General features: G+C 36.8%; 1 protein-coding gene across 1 annotated transcript in view; it reads right to left on the bottom strand.

The window, feature by feature from the left end:
• The window catches only part of CPS1 (carbamoyl-phosphate synthase 1), a 142,173-nt gene that overhangs the window by 79,658 nt on the left and 35,882 nt on the right, over window positions 1–26,633 (bottom strand). Inside the window, exons 6-16 of the mRNA XM_061204619.1 lie at window positions 25,251–25,343; window positions 22,821–22,910; window positions 20,981–21,109; window positions 20,322–20,428; window positions 19,011–19,149; window positions 18,299–18,376; window positions 16,447–16,545; window positions 14,681–14,776; window positions 11,548–11,737; window positions 10,383–10,540; window positions 8,609–8,737 (exon numbers count right to left, since the gene is read on the bottom strand). Of these exons, the coding sequence (XP_061060602.1) occupies window positions 8,609–8,737; window positions 10,383–10,540; window positions 11,548–11,737; window positions 14,681–14,776; window positions 16,447–16,545; window positions 18,299–18,376; window positions 19,011–19,149; window positions 20,322–20,428; window positions 20,981–21,109; window positions 22,821–22,910; window positions 25,251–25,343 (1,308 nt within the window). The remainder of the gene's footprint in view (window positions 1–8,608; window positions 8,738–10,382; window positions 10,541–11,547; window positions 11,738–14,680; window positions 14,777–16,446; window positions 16,546–18,298; window positions 18,377–19,010; window positions 19,150–20,321; window positions 20,429–20,980; window positions 21,110–22,820; window positions 22,911–25,250; window positions 25,344–26,633) is intronic.

The following is a 26,633-nucleotide window of genomic DNA, read 5'->3' as shown; positions in this document are numbered from 1 at the left end:
CAACGGCTTACTAACTATTTTAGAGGAATATAAATAATTTTAAAATATCTCATTCCAAAGTTGTCTTCATTGTAAATATTTTTAGACGATTGAGTATTTAGAATGCTTTTTATACTGTAAAAAATACATTTTTAATTGAGAATAAGTATACATTGGTCACGACTGACAGTAATAATGAGGTTAATATTAAAAACATTGGGGGGGGGAGACATACAAGATGGCGGAAGAGTAAGACGTGGAGATCACCTTCCTCCCCACAAATACATCAGAAATACATCTACATGTGGAACAACTCCTACAGAACACCTACTGAACGCTGGCAGAAGACCTCAGACCTCCCAAAAGGCAAGAAACTCCCCACGTACCTGGGTAGGGCAAAAGAAAAAAGAAAAAACAGAGACAAAAGAATAGGGACGGGACCTGCACTGGTGGGAGGGAGCTGTGAAGGAGGAAAGGTTTCCACACACTAGGAAGCCCCTTCGCGGGCGCAGACGGCAGGTGGCAGAGGGGGGAAGCTTCGGGGCCACGGAGGAGAGTGCAGCAACAGGGGTGCAGAGGGCAAAGCAGAGAGATTCCCACACAGAGGATCGGTGCCGACCAGCACTCACCAGCCCAAGAGGCTTGTCTGCTCACCTGCCGGGGCAGGTGGGGGCCGGGAGCTGAGGCTTGGGATTCGGAGGTCAGAACCCAGGGAGAGGACTGGGGTTGGCTGCGTGAACACAGCCTGAAGGGGGCTAGTGCACCACAGCTAGCCGCGAAGGAGTCCGGGAAAAAGTCTGGAACTGCCGAAGAGACAAGAGACTTTTTCTTGCCTCTTTGTTTCCTGGTGCGCGAGGAGAGGGGATTAAGAGCGCCACTTAAAGGAGCTCCAGAGACGGGCACGAGCCGCGGCTATCAGCGCAGACACCAGAGACAGGCATGATACGCTAAGGCTGCTGCTGCAGCCACCAAGAAGCCTGTGTGCAAGCACAGGTCACTATCCACACCTCCCCTCCTGGGAGCCTGTGCAGCCCACCACTGCCAGGGTCCCGTGATACAGGGACAACTTCCCCGGGAGAACACACGGCGCGCCCCAGGCTGATGCAACGTCACGCCAGCCTCTGCCTGCACAGGCTTGCCCTGCATTCTGTACCCCTCCCTCCCCCTGGCCTGAGTAAGCCAGAGCCCCCTAATCAGCTGCTATTTTAACCCTGTACTGTCTGAGCAAGAACAGACGCCCTCAGGTGACCTACATGCAGAGGCGGGGCCAAATCCAAAGCTGAACCCCAGGAGCTGTGGGAACAAAGAGGAAGGGAAATCTCTCCCAGCAGCCTCAGGAGCAGCGGATTAAATATCCACAATCAATTTGATGTACCCTGAATCTGTGGAATACCTGAACAGACAACGAATCATCCCGAAATTGAGACAGTGGACCTTGGGAGCAACGATATATATATTTTTTTCCTTTGCCTCTTTTTGTGAGTGTGTATGTGTATGCTTCTTTGTGTGATTTTGTCCGTATAGCTTTGCTTTTACCATTTGTCCTAGGGTTCTGTCTGTCTGTTTTTGTTTTTTTTTTAGTATAGATTTAGTGCTTGTTATTATTGGTAGATTTGTGTTTTGGTTTGGTTGCTCTCTTCTTTCTTTTTTTCCTTTTTTTATTACTTTTAAATATTTTTATTTTTAATAATTATTTTTTATTTTTTATTTTAATAACTTTATTTTTTTGTTTTTTTTCTTCCTTTCTTTCATTTTTTTCTCCCTTTTCTTCTGAGCCGTGTGGATGACTGGGTCTTGGTGCTCCGGCCGGGTGTCAGGACTGTGCCTCTGAGGTGGGAGAGCCGAGTTCAGGGCATTGGTCCACAAGAGATGTCCCAGCTCCACATAATATCAAACGGCGACAGTTCTCCCAAAGATCTCCATCTCAACGCTAAGAACCAGCTCCACTCAACGACCAGCAAACAACAGTGCTGGACACCCTATGCCAAACAACTAGCAAGACAGGAACGCAACCTAAGCCATTAGAAGAGAGGCTGCCTAAAATCATAATAAGGTCAAAGACACCACAAAACACAACACCAGATGCAGACCTGCCCACGAGAAACACAAGATCCCGCCTCATTCACCAGAACACAGGCACTAGTCCCCTACACCAGGAAGCCTACACAACCCACTGAACCAACCTTAGCATCTGGGGGCAGGCACCAAAAACAACAGGAACTATTAACCTGCAGCCTACGAAAAGGAGACCCCAAAAACAGTAAGTTAAAAAAAAATGAGAAGACAGAGAAACACACAGCATATGTAGGAGCAAGATAAAAACCCACCAGACCTAACAAATGAAGAGGAAATAGGCAGTCTACCTGAAAATGAATTCAGAGTAATGATAGTAAAGATGATCCAAAGTCTTGGAAATAGAATGGAGAAAATACAAGAAACGTTTAACAGGGACCTAGAAGAACTAAAGAGCAAACAAACAGTGATGAACAACACAATAAACGAAATTAAAAATTCTCTAGAAGGAATCAATAGCAGAATAACTGAGGCAGAAGAACAGATAAGTGACCTGGAAGATAAAATAGTGGAAATAACTACTGCAGAGCAAAATAAAGAAAAAAGAATGAAAAGAATTGAGGACAGTCTCAGAGACCTCTGGGACAACATTAAACGCACAAACATTCGAATTATAGGGGTCCCAGAAGAAGGACAGAAAAAGGAAGGGACTGAGAAAATATTTGAAGAGATCATAGTTGAAAACTTCCCTAATACATAAGAGGAAATAGTTAATCACGTCCAGGAAGTGCAGAGGGTCCCATACAGGAAAAATCCAAGGAGAAACACACCAAAACACATATTAATCAAACTATCAAAAATTAAATACAAAGAAAAAATATTAAAAGCAGCAAGGGAAAAGCAACGAATAACATACAGGGGACTCCCCATAAGGTTAACAGCTGATCTTTCAGCAGAAACTCTGCAAGCCAGAAAGGAGCGGCAGGACATATTTAAAGTGATGAAAGGGAAAAATCTACAACCAAGATGACTCTACCCAGCAAGGAACTCATTGAGATTCGACGGAGAAATAAAAACCTTTACAGACAAGCAAAAGCTAAGCGAATTCAGCACCAGCAAACCAGCTTTACAACAAATGCTAAAGGAACTTCTCTAGGCAGGAAACACAAGAGAAGGAAAAGACCTACAATAACAAACCCAAAACAATTAAGAAAATGGTAATAGGAACATACATATCGATAACTACCTTAAAAGAAAATGGATTAAATGCTCCAATCAAAAAACACAGACTGGCTGAATGGATGCAAAAACAAGACCCGTATATATGCTGTCTACAAGAGCCCTACTTCAGACCTAGGGACACAAAGAGACTGCAAGTGAGGGGATGGAAAAAGATACTCCATGCAAATGGAAATCAAAAGAAAGCTGGAGTAGCAATTTTCATATCAGGCAAAATAGACATTAAAATAAAGAGTATTACAAGAGAAAAAGAGGACACTACATAATGCTCAAGGGATCAATCCAAGAAGAAGATATAACTATTTTAAATATTTATGCACCCAACGTAGGAGCACCTCAATACATAAGGCAAATGTTAACAGCCATAAAAGGGGAAATCGACAGTAACACAATCATAGTAGGGGACTTTAACACCCCACTTTCACCAATGGACAGGTCATCCAATATTAAAATAAATAAGGCAACACAAGCTTTAAATGATACATTAAACAAGAAAGACTTAATTGATATTTATAGGACATTCCATCCAAAAACAACAGAATACACTTTCTTCTCAAGTGCTCATGGAACATTCTCCAGGATAGATCATATCTTGGGTCACAAATCAAGCATTGGTAAATTTAAGAAAATTGAAATTGTATCAAGTATCTTTTCCGACCACAACGCTACGAGACTAGATATCAATTACAGGAAAAAATCTGTAAAAAATACAAACACATGGTGGCTAAAAAATACACTACTTAGTAACCAAAAGATCACTGAAGAAATCAAAGAGAAAATCAAAAAATACCTAGAAACAAATGACAATAAAAACACGATGATCCAAAACCTATGGGATGCAGCAAAAGCAGTTCTAAGAGGGAAGTATATAGCAATACAATCGTACCTCAGGAAACAAGAAACACCTCAAATAAACAAACTAACCTTACACCTAAAGTGATTAGAGAAAAAAGAAGAACAAAACCTCAAAGTTAGCAGAACGAAAGAAATCATAAAGATCAGATCAGAAACAAATGAAAAATAAAAGAAGAAAACAACAGCAAAGATCAATAAAACTAACAGATGGTTCTTTGAGAAGATAAACAGAAATGATAAACCATTAGCCAGACTCATCAAGAAAAAAAGGGAGATGACTCAAATCAATAGAATTAGAAATGAAAAAGGAGAAGTAACAACTGATCCTGCAGAAATACAAGGGATCATGAGAGATTACTACAAGCAACTCTATGCCAATAAAATGGACAATCTGGAAGAAATGGACAAATTCTTAGAAACACACAACTTTCCGAGACTGAACCAGGAAGAAATAGAAAATATAAACAGGCCAATCACAAGCACTGAAATTGAGACTGTGACTAAAAATCTTCCAAGAAACAAAAGCTCAGGACCAGATGGCTTCACAGGCAAATTCTATCAAATATTTAGAGAAGAGCTAACACCTATCCTTCCAAAACTCTTCCATAATATAGCAGAGGGAGGAACTCTCCCCAACTCATTCTATGAGGCCACCATCACCCTGATACCAAAACCAGACAAAGATGTCACAAAGAAAGAAAACTACAGGCCAATATCACTGATGAACATAGACGCAAAAATCCTCAACAAAATACTAGCAAACAGAATCCAGCAGCACATTAAAAAGATCATACACCATGATCAAGTGGGGTTTATCCCAGGAATGCAAGGATTCTTCAATATATGCAAATCAATCAATGTGATACACCGTATTAACAAACTGAAGTATAAAAACCATATGATCATCTCAATAGATGCAGAACAAGCTTTCAACAAAATTCAACACCCATTTATGATAAAAACACTCCAGAAAGCAGGCATAGAGGGAATTTATCTCAACATAATAAAGGCCATATATGACAAACCCAGAGCCAACATCGTTCTCAATTCTGAAAAACTGAAACCATCTCCACTAAGATCAGGAACAAGACAAGGTTGCCCACACTCACCACTATTATTCAACATAGTTTTGGAAGTTTTAGCCACAGCAATCAGAGAAGAAAAAGAAATGAAAGGAATCCAAATTGGAAAAGAAGAAGTAAAGCTGTCACTGTCTGCAGATGACAGGACACTATACATAGAGAATCCTAAAGACTCTACCAGAAAATTACTAGAGCTAATCAATGAATCTGGTAAAGTAGCAGGATACAAAAGTAATGCACAGAAATCTCTTGCATTCCTATACACTAATGATGAAAAATCTGAAAGAGAAATTAATGAAACACGCCCATTTACCATTGCAACAAAAAGAATAATATACCTAGGAATAAACCTACCTAAGGAGACAAAACACCCGTATGCAGAAAACTATACAACACTGATGAAAGAAATTAAGGATGATACAAACAGATGGAGAGATATACCATGTTCTTGGATTGGAAGAATAAACTTTGTGAAAATGACTATACTACCCATAGGAATCTACAGGTTCAGTGCAATCCTTATCAAACTACCAATGGCATTTTTCACAGAACTAGAACAAAAGATTTCACAATTTGTATGGAAACAAAAAAGACCCCGAATAGCCAAAGCACTCTTGAGAAAGAAAAACAGATCTGAAGGAATCAGGCGCCCAGACTTCAGACTACACTACAAAGCTACAGTAATCAAGACAGTATGGTACTGGCACAAAAACAGAAATAGAGATGAATGGAACAGGATAGAAAGCCCAGAGATAAACCCATACACATATGGTCCCCCTGTTTTTGACAAAGGAGGCAAGAATATACAATGGAGAAAAGACAGCCTCTTCAATAAGTGGTGCTGGGAAAACTGGACAGCTACATGTAAAAGAATGAAATTAGAACACTCCCTAACACCATACACAATAATAAACTCAAAATGGATTAAAGACCTAAATGTAAGGCCAGACACTATCAAACTCTTAGAGGAAAACATAGGTAGAACCCTCTATGACATAAATCACAGCAAGATCCTTTTTGACCCACCTCCTAGAGAAATGAAAATCAAAACAAAAATAAACAAATGGAACCTAATGCAACTTAAAAGCTTTTGCACAGCAAAGGAAATCATAAACAAGACGAAAAGACAACCCTCAGAATGGGAGAAAATATTTGCAAATGAAGCAACTGACAAAGGATTAATCTCCAAAATTTACAAGCAGCTCATGCAGTTCAATATCAAAAAAAAACAACAACCCAATCCAATAATTGGCAGAAGACCTAAATAGACATTTCTCCAAAGAAGATATACAGATTGTCAACAAGCACTTGAAAGAATGCTCAACATCACCAATCATTAGAGAAATGCAAATCAAAACTACAGTGGGGTATCACCTCACACCAGTCAGAATGGCCATCATCAAAAAATCTACAAACAATAAATGCTGGAGAGGGTGTGGAGAAAAGGGAACCCTCTTGCACTGTTGGTGGGAATGTAAACTGATACAGCCACTATGGAGAACAGTATGGAGGTTCCTTAAAAAACTAAAAATAGAACTACCATACTACCCAGCAATCCCACTACTGGGCATATACCCTGTGAAAACCATAATTCAAAAAGAGTCATGTACCACAATGTTCATTGCAGCTCTATTCATTTACAATAGCCAGGACATGGAAGCAACCTATGTGTCCATCGACAGATGAATGGATATAGAAGAAGTGGCACATATATACAATGGAATATTACTCAGCCATAAAAAGAAACGAAATTGAGTTATTTGTAGTGAGGTGGATGGACATAGAATCTGTCATACAGAGTGAAGTAAGTCAGAAAGAGAAAAACAAATACCATATGCTAACACATATATATGGAATCTAAAGATAAAAAAAAGTTTCTGAAAAACCTAGGGGCAGGACAGTAATAAAGATGCAGACATAGAGAATGGCCTTGAGGACACAGGGAGGGGTAAGGGTAAGCTGGGACGAAGTGAGAGAGTGGCATGGACTTATATATACTACCAAATGTAAAACAGATAGCTAGTGGGAAGCAGCCACATAGCACAGGGAGATAAGCTCGGTGCTTTATGACCACCTAGAGGGGTGGGATAGGGAGGCTGTTAGGGAGACGCAAGGGGGAGGAGATATGGGGATATATGGTATATGTATAGCTGATTCAGTTTGTTATAAAGCAGAAACTAACACACCATTGTAAAGCAATTATACTCCAATAAAGATGTAAAAAAAATTAAAAAATTAAAAAAAATAAAAACATTGGGAACATCTAATATGCTAGAGGAAAAAAATGTATACCTCCATAAACATGTCTTTTCTTTAAATACATGATTCAGAAGTCCAGATGGAAACAAGGAACACTTATATTAGATATGTTTCCCTTTTGGGGGGGTTTTTTGGCAACTTCAGAAAAACTCAATCCAATTTGTAGACATGTAAGTTTGTCATTGCAGTTATTAAAATACATTTAATTTTATTTGTTTGTTCTCAAAATCTTACGTCAACAATTCAAGGGCTCATTCTTTTTCACTCTAAAAAGTAAATAATGATAAAGGTATAAACTCTGCTTGATATTTACTCAGCACCCCTAAAAATAGCCATCACAATAATTCTGTCAGCTTCACATCCATAACTGCTTCATGGAAAGTTACATGAGCCTCTTTGCCCACACACATATTCATTTATTTAACAAGCACTTACTGAGCCCCAGTATTGCAAGGCACTGCTCTATTCTGTGGGAGTAGAGTGTGGGCAAAAGTCGCTGATTTCATGAAGCATGATTTCTGTGTTAATCTCTAATTCATTTTTTGAAGCATATCTTAATTTTCAAGATCTTCCCTTTAATACTTAAGAAAAGGAGTATTCAGAAATAAAGTGATTCTTATGTAAATGGTAAGCACTCAGATTTCACTTTTGCTTATATATGTGTGTGGCAGTTGGCAGAGTAATCACTCATTCATAGTACTAAGAGGTTTATATTGTATATATGTTAAACACCTGAATTTGAGGTAAAGCTAAACTACTCAATGTGTTTTATTTCCCTTACCAGATGTCATCCATGTCTTATTGTTTCAAAAGATAATGGCAAAATGGGACATTATATTGTGTGTTTTTTTAAACCACTAAACTATATTTTAGCATGATGGGTGTTTTGGAGCAGATTTTGTAGCAGAGGGAGATGGAACTGGATTGACTACCTATCAATGAAATCAATAGACAGTACAGTAAAGACGGACTTTGGGTTAATGCTATGTTCCAGTGTAAGTAATTGCACTGTATTTCCCTTTCAAAAGTGTCTGTCATCTCTTGGACAACAGTTTAGAGATGTGGCAGTGATTTATAAACAAAGAAAAGGTTATTTCTTATCTACATAACTTTCTCTAATTGAAAGACTGTATCAGGGAGTTTTCTTGGCTGGTCAGAATTTGGTCTGCGAAAATACATACCTTTGTGCTGAGGTCCAGTAAGATCTCCCTATTAGGACATATGCCTGAGCCTAACCCGCCCAGGGCATAGGCAGAACGGATCATCACCGGGTAGCCAATGGTGTCTGCCGCCTTCAGTGCATCCTCAATCTGTCAATAAGAACAAGGACTCAAAGTTTTAAAAGCTGACAGTAGAAAAGACTAACCAAGAGAGTCTGGTAATTCAGGTAAATCAGTTTATTTGGAAAAAATGACTATGGAAATGTTCTATTATTCCCTCATCTCCTTCTGAAAACCAAGTGTTATTTTACAAATCTTAAGTTAAATTTTAGAATTTTTTAATATACAGTGAAGGCTCTTTTTTAACACCTTTGGGGTAGATTTTATTTTGCAATATAAAAAATAAAACAATGGCCAGAGGTGAGATAGTTGTCATTAATTTGAGAATGGGAGCTATACTGAATTTTTAAGTTCAGTTTAAAAGTCTTCGTCTCTTAACAAAACAAGGTTTTCTACTACAGAATCTAACTTGATATTACTGCAATAAGCCATTAGGAATATTATATGGAAAGAGATTTTTCATTTTTCAAGTTCAGTCAGAGAGTAGTCTCAGAAGCTTGGGATTTTTTTTTTTTTTTAAATTTACAGAATACAGCATATGTTGGCTATATTTTTCTGTCATGGAATATTATTATACTACCAATGGGAATGTAATTACACCTTTCCCATATGCCTGTTTCTCATCCTAAGGAAGCAAGGACATAATTAAATCTGGCAATGAAAGAATAAATATATGGCAGGAGCTTTCCACATGTTCAGCAGAGCTATCCTGGGATTGTTCCTGATTGACAGCTTTGCAACTTGCTATATACTTGATAGCATGCTTTTCTGAAAACATACATAGCCCATTTTTAGTTGTCCCAGCAGTACTTGCCTTATCCCAGAGGATTTGCCTATTTCTACACTGAGGAAGTTGCATCAGAAACTGTCTCCAGTACCCCCATTTCACTGACTGAAATCAGGAATAAAGTCAGGGACAAAAAGAGATGTACAGGAAGCTGATCTTTTCCTGGCACCTGGTAATAGCCCATCAATAGGCACAGGATACAATGGAAAATGATTAAGGGAAATGCAAAACAATCTGTCCTCTTTAACCATCTAAGCCACAGGTTTCTCAGTCACAAATATTACTGATTAGATCCAATGGCTTTTTTTTCTAGATAATTTTATTGTAAAATGTTTATTCCATTCTAACAAAAAAAAAAATTGTTTGTTTATTTTTTGGCCATGCTGCACGGCATGCAGGATCTTATTTCCCCACCCAGGGATCAAATCTGTGCCCCCTGCAGTGGAAACACAGAGACAACCACTGGACCACCAGGGAAGTCCCTAAAAAAAAATTTAAATTCAACCATTTCCCATTTGCAGGACATTCACACTTACAAAATGTGTGACTGATCCCAGGAAGAAGGTAAAAATTACTTTGGCATTGCAAGTTGATATGGTTCTTTGTTTTGATTCAGGAGATTTGATACTCAGGTCACTTCAACCATTGATAAACCACATCATCTTTGAGCTTATGCTTCCCTTTTCATAAAAATAAACTATTAATACCTGTCCCTAATGTTTTAGCATTGAATGCCACAATTAATACACAATGTCTGAAGTAATAACACATTTCTGGAAGATAACATATACAAATATAATACTTTATTATTTTTAGGCATGACAAATCATTCTCTCTACAACGCAAGACACATAATGGTCCTGTTTCTCCAGAACAAAGATTTCTTACCGATTCCACTGCAAAGCTTGGAGCAATCTTTTCATTAATCTCATTTAGTTTGTCTGAGAACAGCTGTCTATCTTCTGTGGCCATAATGGATTCAACTGAGGTTCCCAGGACTTTCACGCCATATTCCTTGAGCACACCTCTCTTAAATAGTTCCACTCCTACAGAAAAACAAAATAAATCAGTTTTTAACATATCAAACTCTTACGTTTTCTATAACAGATATCTGAATACAACTTTTTTAAAAAAAAATCTTAACTCCAAAAAGCCACCAGAGTCCACAACAGAATTGCACTTAGAGTAAAACAATTTTTGAAAGAAAAATTCTGAAGACATTTTAGCAAAACATTTTGCTGGTGCTACTGTTATGTATATTATCACCTTCTCCAAATGATTTTTATTATTCTCATTAATAAAAATCATAGGATTACAGTGAGCCTTAAGATTTTAGTATATTTCATTTCCTTCTAAGGAAGGTCTATTCCTATATGAGCTTCTCTTATGTAAATAATCTCAGTGATGTGGGTATCTATCTAGGTTAAAAATTAACAAAATTGTTTGTGTTCCCACTAACTTAACATCTAACTTTGGCTGTTTTTTATAGTTGACATACAAATTATATCACCAACTGCTTACCCGAACTAGCCAATGAGATTCTCATTCATGATCTAATTCTAAAGGTTTGAAATATTTTAAATAGGACAGAGCATTGGACTCAGCAGATGCATGAAGGGATGGTAGAGAGACTGATCTATGTAAACATGAAAATATATGTGAAAGTCAAATGCCACAGGGCTGATACATAAGAGCACAGAGCACTTAATCAATGTTAATTCCCCTTTTTCACTCATAATAGTTCTCAGAGTTTCACTGGTAACAGAGAAAAGCAGTATCCTGGGATGGAGGAGGGGGACTCAAAAAACCTACTCAGTCACCCTGGAGCATTAAAGCAAAAGGTTTCTTTTTGTCCCCCAGCTGTTCTGTGAAATAAACTGGTAATGTTCATCATGTGACATTTTCAGGTGGCTGTTTACTAAGCTTCCTCACACAGCAGAAAACTTTACTTTTATGAACACACAGAGCACAACTGCTAAATAAATTCAAACAAAAAAATATTATATATAAGTGTGTGAACCACAACTCTGCAATTAAACTTAAAAGAACTCACCACAGTTCAGAGCTGTCTGGCCACCCATGCCTAGAATTAATCCATCTGGCCGTTCTGCCTTGATAACCTCTGTGACAAACTGAGGGGTGATGGGGAGGAAGTAGACAGTATCTGCTTGCTTTAAGCCCACTTCATTGGTTTGCACCGATGCAATGTTTGGGTTCATCAGGACAGTTTTGACATTTTCTTCCTGAAAGAAACAAAAAGATCTAGAATCTTAATATATGGTCTGAAGAGAAAAATCATATTCAAATGAAGGGTACTATCAGGTAACAAAACTTTTAGGTTATTCTGTGGGCTCTAGAGATCAGTAATGGAACCAGTGTGAATGGAAGTTAAAGGATGACAAACATTTGGTAAAAGGAAGGAAGAAAACTGCTTGAAAATAAAACTATCCAAAAAGAGCTGGCTACCTCATGAGGATCACCCTGAATTCCTTGTCACTGTAGGTATCAAGGAAAGCTGGAGATGTTTTCTATAGAATTTGACTGGAGGTCCACAAATACTACTCAATTGTACAGCTCAGTCGACCTTAAAAGAATAAAATATTCCAAATTTTTTTGAATGAGTAAAACATAAAATGGAAAAAAGGCAGCATCAAAGCTGCTTCCTTTTCTAACGTTTATTGAAGAACAGCATTGAGCATACGTTTTAAATCCAAGATAATGCGTTCCCTTCTAGCTGGAAGCCCTGAGAGCCTTCTGCTGGTTTCCATTTTCTTTAGATTTTCATGCCTGCTGTAGTGCTTTGACAAAGAGCATTATACAACTGTTTATACATATTATATAAAAAGAAAATGACCGTATGGCAAAAAATAAAAAATAAAAATTTGTGTGTGTGTGAAGATATTCATAGCCCTATCTCATTCCTGACATCTGGAGAGACCCCTAAAATAATTCTTCATGTAGGCTACTAAGGATAATAGCTTTATAGACCAGGATGAGGGTGACATTTAGTAAACTAATTATTATGAAATCCGGCCAGATGGTTCTTGTTTTTTTACCTATTAGCATGTCAATTTTGAAGTCTTCTAAAAAGTCAACAAAATATTCATATGAAAGTATAGAAATCATCATTGAAAGCCCTACATATCCTTGGGGGTGCGGTGGATCCAAATGAAAAATTAAATATATTTCATACTACTTTAAATTCAAACAGTGCCTTAAAACTTGTAGTGTACTTTTTTGTTAATTTACTTGATTTTTATAGCAAGACTATAAAAGAAATTTTCACCTTACAGATGAAGAAACTGAGATTCAATAAGGTTAAGTGACCTGCCAAAGATCATACAGCTGAAAAATGACAAAATTAGGGCTCTAATCCAAGTCTTATGACTCAAGTTCTATGCCCTTTCCTCAATATGAGTCCTCTCTAAGATCGTAAGGAACTATTTTAAAGAGTATTGTTAACAAAATATTGAATAGATACATATAGATAAGCAAATGCATTTAAAATATGGGTTAGAATTTAAATAATTGAGTCCAAATGGAGAGCACATCATAAACAGAAGTTATAGAACGTCTCACTACTAGAGAAGAGTACCAATGGATAGGTATATTTGTTAAATATTTTCCTGCATGTGTTATGCAATGAATATAGCTATTTTTATAAATCAAATTACATAGGAAAAGGTCCCATAAATTCACGTGATGAGTGTCTATTCAAACCATTTTAATAAATGTTACATCATTTTTTTCTAATTTAATTCCAGCTATAATTTATGCACAATCTAAGTTTTTAAAAATACTTAGTGCATAAATTCATCTTTATTAACCTCTTAATCACAATACTATATCTAATAATTCCTATTCTTCAGTTCAAATCAATAACTTCACCTTTTGGATGTAATGCATATAAAAAATACAACCTATGAAAATATTAATTCTTTATAAAACTACCAAATAGGATAAAAAATTGCATGCTACTTAAATGTGTTCTAAACCCTTAACACACTTAGACTGTGTTCTAACCAATCTGAACCATTGGATACCCACTAATTATCTATCTAAAGATAAATGGAATCTGAATACAATGAAATAAAGCACACTTTGAAAATGTACACAAAAAACATGTGTGCATGGGGTGAACATCCATGGGTGTATGGAGAAGAGTATTAAAAATAAAAACAAATGGGAAGAAGAGTAAGGTAATTGGGGGGTTGTGTCTGTTTTCAACAGACATCTGTCAGGTGAAAATCTCTGTATATAGAATACTGAATAAAGCAAAGGAAAAAAGGAAAATTTTGGCCAACTGTTTTTCTTGTTGGTTGTCCTAGTCTCCTGCTTCCTTCCCTATGTTGCTCTCTCCTAGCCAGGTCTCTTGGTAAGAGTGGCTTGACACCACAAAGCCTGTGGCAAGGTCACAGAGAGCTCACATTGACTTTGGATGGCTTGATTAGCACCAAAATGGGGACTATCCTGGAAAATAAGGACACCAAAGAGAAGCCAAGTTAGCTCTTCAATAGAAATATCTTACACTTACAGTGTCAGTTTTCTAAAGGTTTATTTTACTATGATAAAGGTTGGGGAGATTTCGAGAGACTCTGAAGAAACAGGGAGGATATTCTTCCCAACTTAGGTATCAAACCCTCTATTCCACTTGAAAATCCAGCCATACCTTCCTGGTAGGTTATCCAGTCCAAGTCACAGATGGGGGAATTAGGTGACCTGCAATAACTTCTAAAGCTTGAACAAAAGGCATCGTTGCCTTTGTTCCTCCAGCTGGATCTTCCCCCTTTCAACCAAAGAGATGCCTGAAGCATCCTGCAGAACACTTGAAGTACTTTAGAGCACCAGGGATACCCAAATTCCCTCTTTCACACAAAAGACAAATATGTTTTAAAAGCTCACTGCCTCATTGAGTAACATCTATAGGTGTAGATTTATGTTTTCAATATAAATAGGTGATAACATAGATAATTCTGGAGATCAATCCAACCTTCTTAATTTGCAGGTGTGCACATTTAAGTTAAAAATCTTGTCTGTGATCAAACTTCGTTTCATATAAGATGTGGAAGGAAATTAATTATAGTGACTTTGAAAAGAGGTAGTGTCATAAATCTAAATTATAAAATACTAATTAGACTCATTAAAGGGAGTGTATATTAATTCCAGCAAAGATCAGAGTCTCTCACCTTCATGGCTTTTACAGCTTGCGATCCCGAGTAATCAAATTCACCTGCCTGACCAATGGACAGACCTCCGGATCCTAGGATAAGGACTTTGGAAACCTGTAAGCAATAAGAAGATAGCATTGCTTTTATTATTAAGATGGGGAAATTAGTCATTGTTAAGTATGGGAAAGATAAACTATATTGTCTGTGTTTATGTGGTGATTTAAAGTACAATGTTTTGAAATATACATAATATATGAGTAAAAAGGCCAACAATTTAAACATCTCTAATTTCAAAAAGGAATTTCCAAAGATCATGGTTTTTTTCACTTAAGTAAAAACTTTTTGGAAGAGGTCTACATTTTAATTAAACATATATAAATATCTAAAAATAACTACATAAATATATATGGAAATGTATATCTATATGTGTATATATAATAAATATAATTTATATATATAATTTTTAGATAAAAATCTCCTTAAAATTTAATTGACTAAATGTCCATGGGTTTCCACTGGACAAAGAATAGGCATAAATACAAACAAGCCCTTCCTAACAAACGAAGAGAAAACACAGGAGGCAAGGGGACACAGGGACACCTTCATATTTACATTTTGCCTTTACTTTGCAGTTCAGTCCAGAAATATTTACAGAAAATACAGTAATGAAAAGATCATGTTTTGGCAGCATACTGAAATTCATACAAACTGTATATATGATTTCAAGCAAATAATAATTCTGCTTATTTTTTAACCACAACTGCCAAGCCCTTCAGAGGAGAAAGATGTTCTAGGTCACTGCAAGAGACAAGGACTTGGGAAACTTGTTTTGTATTTATGGAGTGCCTACTATGTGCAATGCAATGTAGAATCCCAAATTACACTTTTCCCTCACCATTTAAAAAAAGAAAAGCATCTGAAAAACATGAGTTGATATTTTGAGAAATACACTGTATGGTGGGGTGGCTTCTTTATCTACCAAGAATCCACAGTTTGATTCCACATTGAGTGGCTGGATTACCTCCCATCTCTCCATCTCAGGAAAAAAGGCTGTCATAGAAATCTTTAAAACAAACCATCTAACTCAATTTATCATTTCATGTAAACAGATAAATCAATTGTTTTTGTTCATAAAAAGAGGATTATATATATATATATATATATATGTATGTGTATACTTAAAAATATACATACACCCTTCTAAATTTTATGTAATAATGGTGTGGGTGTGGGTGTGCCTTAACTATGAAGGAAATGTGTAGAAACCTTTCCATATTAAATACATATTCAAACAAATAAGGAGTCGAGTCTTACACTATATTAATCCTTATCTATCTGCTCTTTAGAGGTATTGGGTTGTCCAAAAGTTCACTTGGGTTTTTCGTTGAAACAAAAATTTCTATCATCTATAATGATTCTGTAGTCCGAACTGTATCTCAAGCATACATAGGGCTATGGTTTATTGAGTAATGGAAAATATATCAAATTTGAAACTAAATTAAACCTTATTCTCTATTAAATTATTTTCATTACAAATGTTCTAGAAGAAGTGAACTTTAAAAGATATGATTTTTAAATCAAAACATGAAGATTCCAATGAACATCCAATGAATCATCTAGAACAGACCAAATAATTAGATGCTAAAATGATGGGTGATTGCAATATTACCAATCATTTTTCATAGACATCAAAAAGGTTTACATCATTCACTTAAAAAAGAAGTCATCACACAATAGAGAAAATCCAAAATACATAAACCAAAAGGAAGCCCACATATACTGACCTCAACTCGAGATGCTACTAGTGCCGGCTTCGGTAGAACTGATGTAATTGTGGTACCTTTCTCCTTCTTTATCAGTGAGAAAAAGGAATCAAACAGGTACTAGAAAAAAAATATAGCCAACTAGTTAGAAGTTTCAAAACTCACAAAATTCTCAGATAAAATACAGTATACCCAGTTCAAGTTGAACTTTAGATAAGCAACAGATAACTTTTTAGGATAAGTATTGCTATGCAGTATTTGTTTTTTGGGTTTTTTTGTTTTTTTTTGTTTTGCCAAAGCTGGCAAAACTAAATATTTACTACTATAAGAATTAGATCAAATAAACACTTCTAACTGCTCATGTCAAATCCTATTAAAAGAAAGTTTTCAATATAGGTATACATATAGCTGATTCACTTTGTGGTACAGCAGAAACTAACACAACATTGTAAAGCAATTATAATCTAGTAAAGATGTAAAAAAAAAAAAGTTTTCAGCAGAGAATGAACATTTCAAATAATGCCTTCTGAGAATGTCATTTTCAGCCCCTTAATTATGAATCATTTTCTTCTTCTAAATAAAATTCTAACTATGCAAAAAAAAAAATGAAGCTATATTACATATGTACCCTAAAGTTAGAAATAACTGGATATTTAAATTTTCTATCAGGTCAAAAATATCTCTAAAGATTGTATTATGTATAAAAATATCTCTAAGGTTATTCTTAAACTTTATCAATGATTTACTTCCACTGTTGCACTAGACGTGACAAATTTCAACAAAGATATTTATTTTGCAACTATTTGGCAGGACAGGAGAAAAAAACAACTAAGTGATACTGGATATCACATATCTTAATGTCAGTGTTCCTAATCTGAAGTCCTACTATAGGCAAATAATTTAAATTTTAAGTTAAAAAACTATTAACATGCATTAGGCAATAGATATACGAAACTAAATTTTATTTTTGAGTGTCATCATGGGTAGGTAATGTTGTAGTGACTTTGGCTATTAAGAACCATTCTTTCCTAATAATATTAAAACAAGAACAAAATACAAATATCTGAAAAGGCAACTCAGGGATGAGGAAGTAGAGTCTACAATGGGAAAATTTTTATTCTCCTCTTTGTTTTACCTAGGTGTCTTTTCTGAGAGCATCTGCTAACAAGGAAGAATTGTCAGCATTACTACTGGAGGCCCTAGGGTATAGGAGAGGAAGAGTCACTTCAGACTTCCCAGACTTTTCTGAGTATCACCGCAAGCTCTTGTTTGGAAAGATGTTCTTGAACATTGAACCAGAAGCTCACACAAAAAAGTAAAAATATTTAAATTAAAAACAAAACTCCTCTAAGCATTCCTTATGGTTCTTAAGCCATCTGACTCATATGTATGTGCACGTATACCCTCTCCCCTCCCGACACCCCTGACCTTCTTCCTGTTCCTGCTGCTGTTTATTCTTCCTTCGTGGCTACGCAACCAGTTGCCATAGGGATTTTTGTGAAGTCACAGATGGGGGATTAAAATTTCATTTCAGTTATGAGAACGAGATAGCAAGAGGGAATTCATTTGCATAGTACCACAATTGTAAATTTCAGAACTAAATATATTAGAATGATAATCATTTAAATAAAAATCACATTGCATCAGTTTCTTAAGCGCTTTCCCACTTTAACTGTTTAAAAAGATAGAAATTTCCTCCATGATATTCATGGGGAAATTTTCTTACAATATGGGCATTATCAAAGCACTCTTTTTAAGAATGTTCTGTACTAAGACCACCCAGGTGATTATTTTGGTTTCTCAATTTTTCACATAAATATATTTCTGATTAAAAAAATTTTAATATATAATAGGCCTCATCTTTCTGACATACCTCAGTGTCTGTTGGCCCTGGGCTGACTTCTGGGTGGAACTGCACACCAAAGAAGGGTTTGCTCTCATGCATAATCCCCTAAAGGAAAAAGAAATGGGAAGAAATTCCTTCAGTAACAAAGAATGTCAACCAGGACTAGGTATGATTCAGTGGACAATAAAGTCCAAACTTTAAAAACTAAGTTAAAAGTTTGAGAACATTCTAAAAACAAACAGTACTAATAAAAATAGGCCAATAAAGATTCAACTGGTGTGGTTCCCTTATTAAAAACAACTGATTTGGTCTATAGCCTTTGAGGCCCCTCTAGACTCTGTTCAGAATAAACTCAAATCCTCTTCTTTTCTCCAACTCCTAAATTACTTCTCCAAGGGTCTTCTCAAAGGCTACTTCAGTGCTAAGTGAGTCCCAGAGACCCACGTAGACTGGGCTCAAACAGACCTCCACCAATCACCCATTAGCAATGAATGTGTAAGACAGCCATTGATTAACCACTCAAATTGTGGATCTTAATGAGTCAACCGATAAGAGAATAAGACAGAGAGAAATGACTTTTTAAAAAGCAGAGGGCTGTGGGAAATAATCTGTAACAAGAATTCTTCCACATACACACCCCAGAAAAGCCCACATAAACAAGGGAAAGGTAATTGTAATACAGTATTCAAAGTCCTGCACTTCTCATCACTCACTCTACAGGTTTACTGAGAGCACTTACCTCATTTGTTTGATCATTGACATTCACAAAAAGTGGTTTCCAACCAGCAGGAAGGGTGCCGTCCAGGGCATAGCCATGATTCTGAGCAGTAATGAAAGCCTGTCTGTTTGTGATATTCAAAACAGGCTGATTCTGCCCTCTGGAGAGAAAAGGGGAAAAAGAATATGGAAAAGGAAAAGTGAAGAAAAGAATATAAATGGGGCTTCCCTGGTGGCGCAGTGGTTGAGAATCCGCCTGCCAATGCAGGGGACACGGGTTCGAGCCCTGGTCTGGGAAGATCCCACATGCCGCGGAGCGGCTAGGCCCGTGAGCCACAACTACTGAGCCTGCGCGTCTGGAGCCTGTGCTCTGCAACAAGAGAGGCCGCGATAGTGAGAGGCCCGCGCACCGTGATGAAGAGTGGCCCCCGCTCGCCGCAACTAAAGAAAGCCCTCGCACAGAAACGAAGACCCAACACAGTCAAAAATAAATTAAAAAAAAAAAAAAAAAAAGAATATAAATGCATTAGTTGTAAAATAGTGAACAAGAAAAGCCTATTAAAATTCAAAAGTTTCAATTGCTTAGTGAAAATTACTCCATGAGAAAAGTCACAGATTGTTAATCCCAATAATTTTAGGAAAAAAATCAATTCAGGAAGCTTTGTTGTGTGTTAAATATCAGGTCTATTAAACTTCTGTAATCAGTTTTAGGAAAGGGGAATTGCACTCATAACAAAAAGCTAAGATTTGCTCACTAGCTGAACAGAGACAAATATAAGCCACTTATTTTAAGGGAGCTACAGTAATTTTAAAGCCAAAGAAGAGTTCTTGGGGGATAATAAAGAGATAACTACTCAGTCCTGAATCAATCTGAATTATACTTTATGTGGAGGGTGGACTGTGGGGGAAAGTTCCATGTTGAATAACTTAACATCATTTGGGGTAAGGAAGTAAAACCAAGAGAAGCTGAAGATTTCTCGTTCTTAAGTCACACTAGAGTTTTACAGTGTTATCAGTGCTCTGAAATCAAGCTTAAAATCAGAACAATTTCCCTTGGAATATTATTTGATTGAGTATTATAACTTCAATTTATGCCAAAGAAAGGAAAATAACTTTGAACTACGGCAAAGTTATCGTTAGAGAAGGCTGCCTTTCAAAAATGCAATAAAAGTGGTATCTATCAGGTAGTCAGACAACTGTGAACCATATAATAGTGTGCTTATCGATTTATTCTGAAGAAAATGGCACGTAAGTTCTCTAAGTCTTTTCGGTTTAGTTACTAACAGTACTTCAGAGCCAGTCTGACATGTAAACAGAAGCATAACTGCCTTACCTGTTGGCCATAGACATTTTGTAGGCTTGGGCACCAGCAGCCAATCCTGTTATTAAATTTCCTGTACTGATTCCAAACAATGGCTCCTTGCGATCACTCTCCAAGATCTAAATCAGGGAAAATTTTTATTACTCCAGAAGAACGATTCCAAAAAATGCAATCTCTGAAGGAATAAAATGAAGCATTCTTTTTTTTCTTAATTTACAAGGTAAAGAGAATAGCAACTGAATAAAAAGTTAGACGATAAATAAGGACGGGATTGACAATTTGCAGCATTAAAGTTCAGTAGAATGTACTTAACATCCAGACTAAACTAAATCTAATTTAATATTTCTCTGGAAACTTGAAGGTCTTATAGGTCCCTAGTTGTCATTTTCCAGTTGTACAGACAACACATTTGGAGACTGGACTCCAGCTCTCTGCACTCAAGGACACAATCCCAGTCACTTTGTTTAAAGTTCTTTTTTCTTCTTCCTGTGGAACTCTCTCCTCGTTGGTTCCCCCTATATACTATCTGTGCTGACATTGCCTCAGAGGTCACAAATAGGAGTACTAAAAAATTACTTGTATAAATAAAATATATTACAGCTTTTTCGGCCGTGCAGAGCAGACTCTCTCCACTTCACACACAGACACAGACTATCCCAGGTTCACTGCACCTTTTTGACATTCTGAATCAGTGGTTGTGCAAGAGCTGGGTTCCCAGGTCCTCCGGCAATTAAAAGCCCATCATACTCCATCTTGGTGAAATCATGATTCCAGGGCACTACATGCACTTCCGCTCCTCGCTGGAAAAGAAACACAAGAATGGTCAATTTAATAATATTTTTCTTCGCCAAAGTGGTAAACCTTCTCTTGGCTAATTACTCCCGAAAGGGAAGGGAAACTTGAGTCCATGATTCAAATAAATAATGCTGAGCAAAAAACTCTTTGTTGACTCATATTTTGTGTGATGTAAATGGACCCTAGGATAGAAAGTGGAGAAAAAAACCACTATTTACATTTTGATTCTGAAAAAATAGATAATGCATTTTCCCACACTTCAGGAGGCTGCAGACCTAAAGGCTTCATGACTGGACACACAGGAATACAGTTTATCTTCCCTAGCTCTGGGAGAGGGAGTTGCAGAAAAGAAGATAAATCCCTTTCTCCAAAATTTAATTTGGTCCACCTCTCACCTTTTTCAATTCTGTATTTTTTGTCTGACCAAATTTTAATGACTTCTTTCCTAGGGTTTTTTCATATTATCTATAATACCTATATTCTGATAGAAAAATTAGAACTTTTCTAGACAAAAGTGGATGGGAAGATGTCTTTGATTATTTCCCTAGAAGCATTTCCTGATATAAGAATTTGAGAGAAAGAAGTTTCTTTCGAGGGGTTTCCAGGAAATAGCAATAGAAAGCAACATGGGGAAAGACCCTAATAAAGTGTGCATTATCGGGCAGTTACCACAATGAAGAAAAGGAGCTTCAGCCCACTGGGGAATTCTGAGAGCCAGTGTAGCATAGTTCACCTAAAGACAGCTTAGCAATGTGGCAAGGGAGCTGGGGAATTTATACTCTGTCATTGATTGGGGCTGCTCCAGGGATCATTAATTCTATGTCATTTCCTACCTGCCAGCAGCCTCCAACCAACCAAAGAGAGCCCTCAGGCAATAAGATGCAGACACTTGCAATTAGAAGATGAACAAAATGTCTTAAAATGATAAAATGAGAGGGAGATATGGCTAGGCCAACCACAGCATCTACTATTTAAGGGTCCATGCACATTTTTGTTAATAAAATTGATCAGCATTCAAAATCATGATTTGGATGTTGCTGATATTCTATAACAAAAAAAGTGAATTGAAGAATTCTCCTTTACCCATGCTAATCTGGTGTTATGCAAATATATCTAGGGGTGGGGTGCATGTGTATAAGAGAAATAGAAAGACAAAGAGACAGGGAGACAGAGAGAGAAAGAGGAGAAGGAGAAATCCCAACAAAACAATGTTTAAGAAAACATTGTAATAATGGTTACGTTCTCCTCAAGTATTTTTAAGGTCTAATTTCAATTGGTTCTCTAAGAGTTGATATAAAGCAATGTGCAAGTTTGTACTATATCAGGGCATGATCCCTACAAACATGTGGTACATAATAAATGTAACCCAAAGGGGGAGTTCTCCTACTGACTACCTTTTTGGTTATCTCTAAACCCCAAGAAACTGAGTGTGTCATGTCTCAGAATGTCAGTCAGTAAGTGAAAAGAACAGTCTTCATTTCCTTCTGTGTTTTTGTGGCCTTTGAGGTTTTTTTTTTTTTTAACAGAAATCTACATCTCTAATTTTAACAGGAATAAATGTGTTATCTAATAGATCAAAGGCAAAAAGAAGAGAGTATATCTCCTGACATTCTGACAGAATGCACAAGCTTTCTCTGAAACAGATAGAGGAAATCAGATTAACACTAATGACCAATATTAGAAACCCCCATCCTTGAGATGGAACAAATTACTTACCTTTACTAGTAAGCGGATTACATTGTTTTTTATCCCACAGTCTACAGCTACCACTTTCGTGGGATTTCCTTTGCCATACACCTTGACATCCTGCCATTTTAAAAAACAAAGAGTAAGAGAGAAGGTCCAGCTATGAGCAACACATCAATATCATAAACATCTCAGGATGCTCTGCACTTGGTAACAGATTGATTGCTAACTACTAGGGAGTGGCTGGCAGTTAACAATCCATTTGTAAGAAAGGCACAGCCAATGCCACAAGCTCTATCTTCTTCATGAGAACAAAGTACCTTGCTGTTTTGTATAAAATGTTGATTACAGTAATAACAGTTATCCCTAAGAAATTGGTTGCTTCCATAATTAACAAATATCTTTCCCATGTTTTGCCTCATTAACAACCAGTAGCAATGGAATTTCCAAGTATTATTGCCTGATTCAGCACTGAACAAATGTAGTAATAGATATATCATGCTTTAAATACCACTTGATCCTCAACTTGCAATAAAGTTTGGATGAGGTAGAGCTGTTGTGCATTAGGCTTATGCAGTGGGGCTAATGGATAAAATCAGTCTGAGTCAGAGGACTTGCTAAGCTAGTGTAGACCTCTGGTCCCTTTAGGTTACTGTGCAATCATTTGCATTTAAATGGTAGGCTTCATAAAAGGATCCCAGAGCAGATCATAATCATTACCTATGTTTTAAGCACTGCTAGGAGTCAGATCCATTTTCACAGGCATTTACCTAAGAAGTAGTTCCCCAAAGTCATAAAAGAAGAAATAAGACAGAGAGAGAGAAAGCCTAGAGGGCTGGGTGCCCACACAGGTCCCAGCTTCGAGAGTCAGCTAGTACATTCTGAATTTAGAATGATTTCAAAGTTTGTTAAAGGTTTTAGATGAAATTTGCAATCTGGTGTCTACACAAACACACCATATACTCTCTGTACAGAATGACAGAAGTAAGCAAGACCTCACAGAAACTGGGATATATGAATTTGCTAGGAATCTCCAAGAGAGGAATGTATTATGCAGTACTTTTCAACCTTATTTGACCACAGAATTTTTTTAAGGTGACTTTCTCCAGGCCAATACTTCTCACATTTGGAAAATCTAGACTAGATCTCCAAGGTAGTTCTAAACTCTAAAATTCTATAAAAATAGCCCTCTATCATGCTGTGTCTCAAACAAAACCACTTCATAGGAAAATATGTTAAAACCTCTTTCTCCTATTTGTCTAAGCCACCCTGCTGTCTCTTTGCCTGCTGTTACTGCTCAGGCTAGGCTTTACGAGTTTTGTCCTAATTAGTTGCAATAACTTTCTAGTTATCTGCTCTTTTATCCAGTTTACTTTGCTCCGAAATGATGCCGAATGGGTCCCCAGTAGTCTCCAAGTTGGTTGATTTATTGAGCCAACGATACTAAACCATTTAGCTCTAGCCCCGTCCATCTCCACTCATCTTTGGCCAAATGTGAGAACCTGTATGTGTGAACCCTTAGGTCAGCCACACCAAACTACACGTAACTCTTCAAAGACACCATATCGTATCATACCTCTGTGCCTTTCAACACATGCCATTTCCTCTGCCTGAAACGAAGATCTCCTAGTTCTCCATCTACCGAATTGCTCTTTATGTCTCAGAACAAGCCTAATTCCTCTGTAGAAACCTCCCCTGATCCACCTATTTCATTGGATGTTTCCCCACACATGCCTTTATGGTACCTCATGCACATTCCAAGGACAGCATTTATCACAGTATTCTCTCCATGGTGCCTACTTGCTTGCCTACCCCACCAATCTCTATGGTCCCCAAGGACAGAGGCTGTAGCCCAAGAGACTCACAACTACATTAACAGATATTCAATCAAAATCAACACATCTTTCTAAGATGTATTCTATACCTTCCTGTAAATATACAATAAACATATCTCACTTTGGGGTGATACAGTCATCGTCATGAATACTACTCTTTGAACTGAGCTATAATACACTAAATCTTCAGTGTGCTCAGGAATACTTTTCCCTGCACAAAATGACCCCAGATTCTGATTACTGTACTGGGTCTGATTTCTATAAAGTGTTCTTGACTCTCTGGCAGACCATTCGCTCTGACTCCTGATATTCAATTGAACAGCCCTTTTATTTGACATTGTTAAAGTCTTGAGCTAAGGAACCACAAGAGGAGAGAAGAAAAATTAAAATAACAGTAAACAGCCTCTAAATCAGGCCATGAAGATCACTCTGTAAGTAAAAGTTATAACTTTAAATACACTGATTTTGTAATATATCAATTTTAACTGCTATGAGACCCTTTTTTCCCTCAACTCTGATGCTTTTGGAAGATGACCTCGACCTAAAAGAAGATTTTGATATTACAAAAGAGGAAGGTCTAAAGGGAATAAAATAAAACAACAAAACATGAAGGAAAATTTCTCACCTTGGTTGAAACCTCAGCAATCAAATTCTGCTTATTTGGATCCACAAAGTCCACAGACTGACCTTCAAATTCAATCTTCCCAAGCATGGTACCCTATCAAATTAAAAAATTAGACAGTTAACAGGGAGCAATGATGCAGGTGCTGACAGGTTAAATTCACAGGGACTTACACAGCTGCTCCACTATTTAGATGTCTTTATAACATACTCATAACCAGCAGCAAGAGATCTTCATCTTCTCAACTAGGAAAGATGAAGCAGTTTGCATGGTACATTTTGGGAAACACTATGAGAAGGTACAATTAGTTCTTTTAGGGCTGAGACAGTCACCTGGGGTAAGCAAAGTCAAAGGGCAACAGAATTCAGGTCTCCAGTAGATGCAAATCAGGGTATTTAGAGTACTTATGACCTAAAGCTATTTCGTGGGTGACGTTGACAAAATAATCAACTGAGAAGAAAAAAAGAAATCTAAAAATAGCTGAAAATTGAAAAAGAATGCAAACTTATTAGAGAGTAAAATTCACAAACAAAAAAAAATGTGGAATGCTGTATAAGTCACAAACTTTGAGAAGTTGCTATGAAAGGGTTCACTGCTTTAGACATGCTAATAAGGGCTTGAACTTTAGAGCATGCTTAACCCTCTGTAAAGTTTTCACAAATTAACCTTGCTAGCTTGAACGTGGCAAATGTTATATTATTCTTAGCTGTCTTGAGATTTACTTATTTGTTAGTAAGTCTACTTTGACCTATTTAGAAAATGGTATATTTCGTAATCAAGACTTTATTGAGGGAGGGAACAAGTCAAAGTAATTCATTGATTTGCTTTTCTCCAAGGAAATTGTTGCATTGAAGGAAATAGAGGAAAGCCTTTATTTCCCTTTGAAATGCATTCCTTAGGAGAAGAAGTAACTTGGGAGTGAGTGAGTACCAGCAACATGGTTAGAGGGTCAGATGGTTATTTCAGTGTGATTATTAAAACCAGAGTACTACCTCACACTTGGAAAAATAGTAAAAATCACCTTTCACTTCCATACTGGATTATTAAGTTTCATAGTGATCTCCACTTACTTTTATAATCCAAATCACAGAAGTCCTTGACTATATTTATGGATCCCTAATTTTGAAATTTGGTTTTCAGTTCTCATTCCCTTTTTCTTAAAGCATGCTGAATGACAAACACCCTTACTTTTCAACCTAAGACTAATAGAACTGAAAGCCACAACATAGTTTTGTTGTTGTTCTCATTTTTAACACCTTTATTGGAGTATAATTGCTTTACAATGGTGTGTTACTTTCTGCTTTATAACAAAGTGAATCAGCTATACATATACATATATCCCCGTATCCCTTCCCTCTTGCGTCTCCCTCCCACCCTCCCTATCCC

Source organism: Eubalaena glacialis, chromosome 1 (assembly GCF_028564815.1).
Source record: "Eubalaena glacialis isolate mEubGla1 chromosome 1, mEubGla1.1.hap2.+ XY, whole genome shotgun sequence".
In the NCBI taxonomy this organism is placed as follows: Eukaryota; Metazoa; Chordata; class Mammalia; order Artiodactyla; family Balaenidae; genus Eubalaena; species Eubalaena glacialis.
The sequence above is the reverse complement of the archived record's forward strand: the minus strand, read 5'-3'. Positions and strand labels throughout refer to the sequence as shown.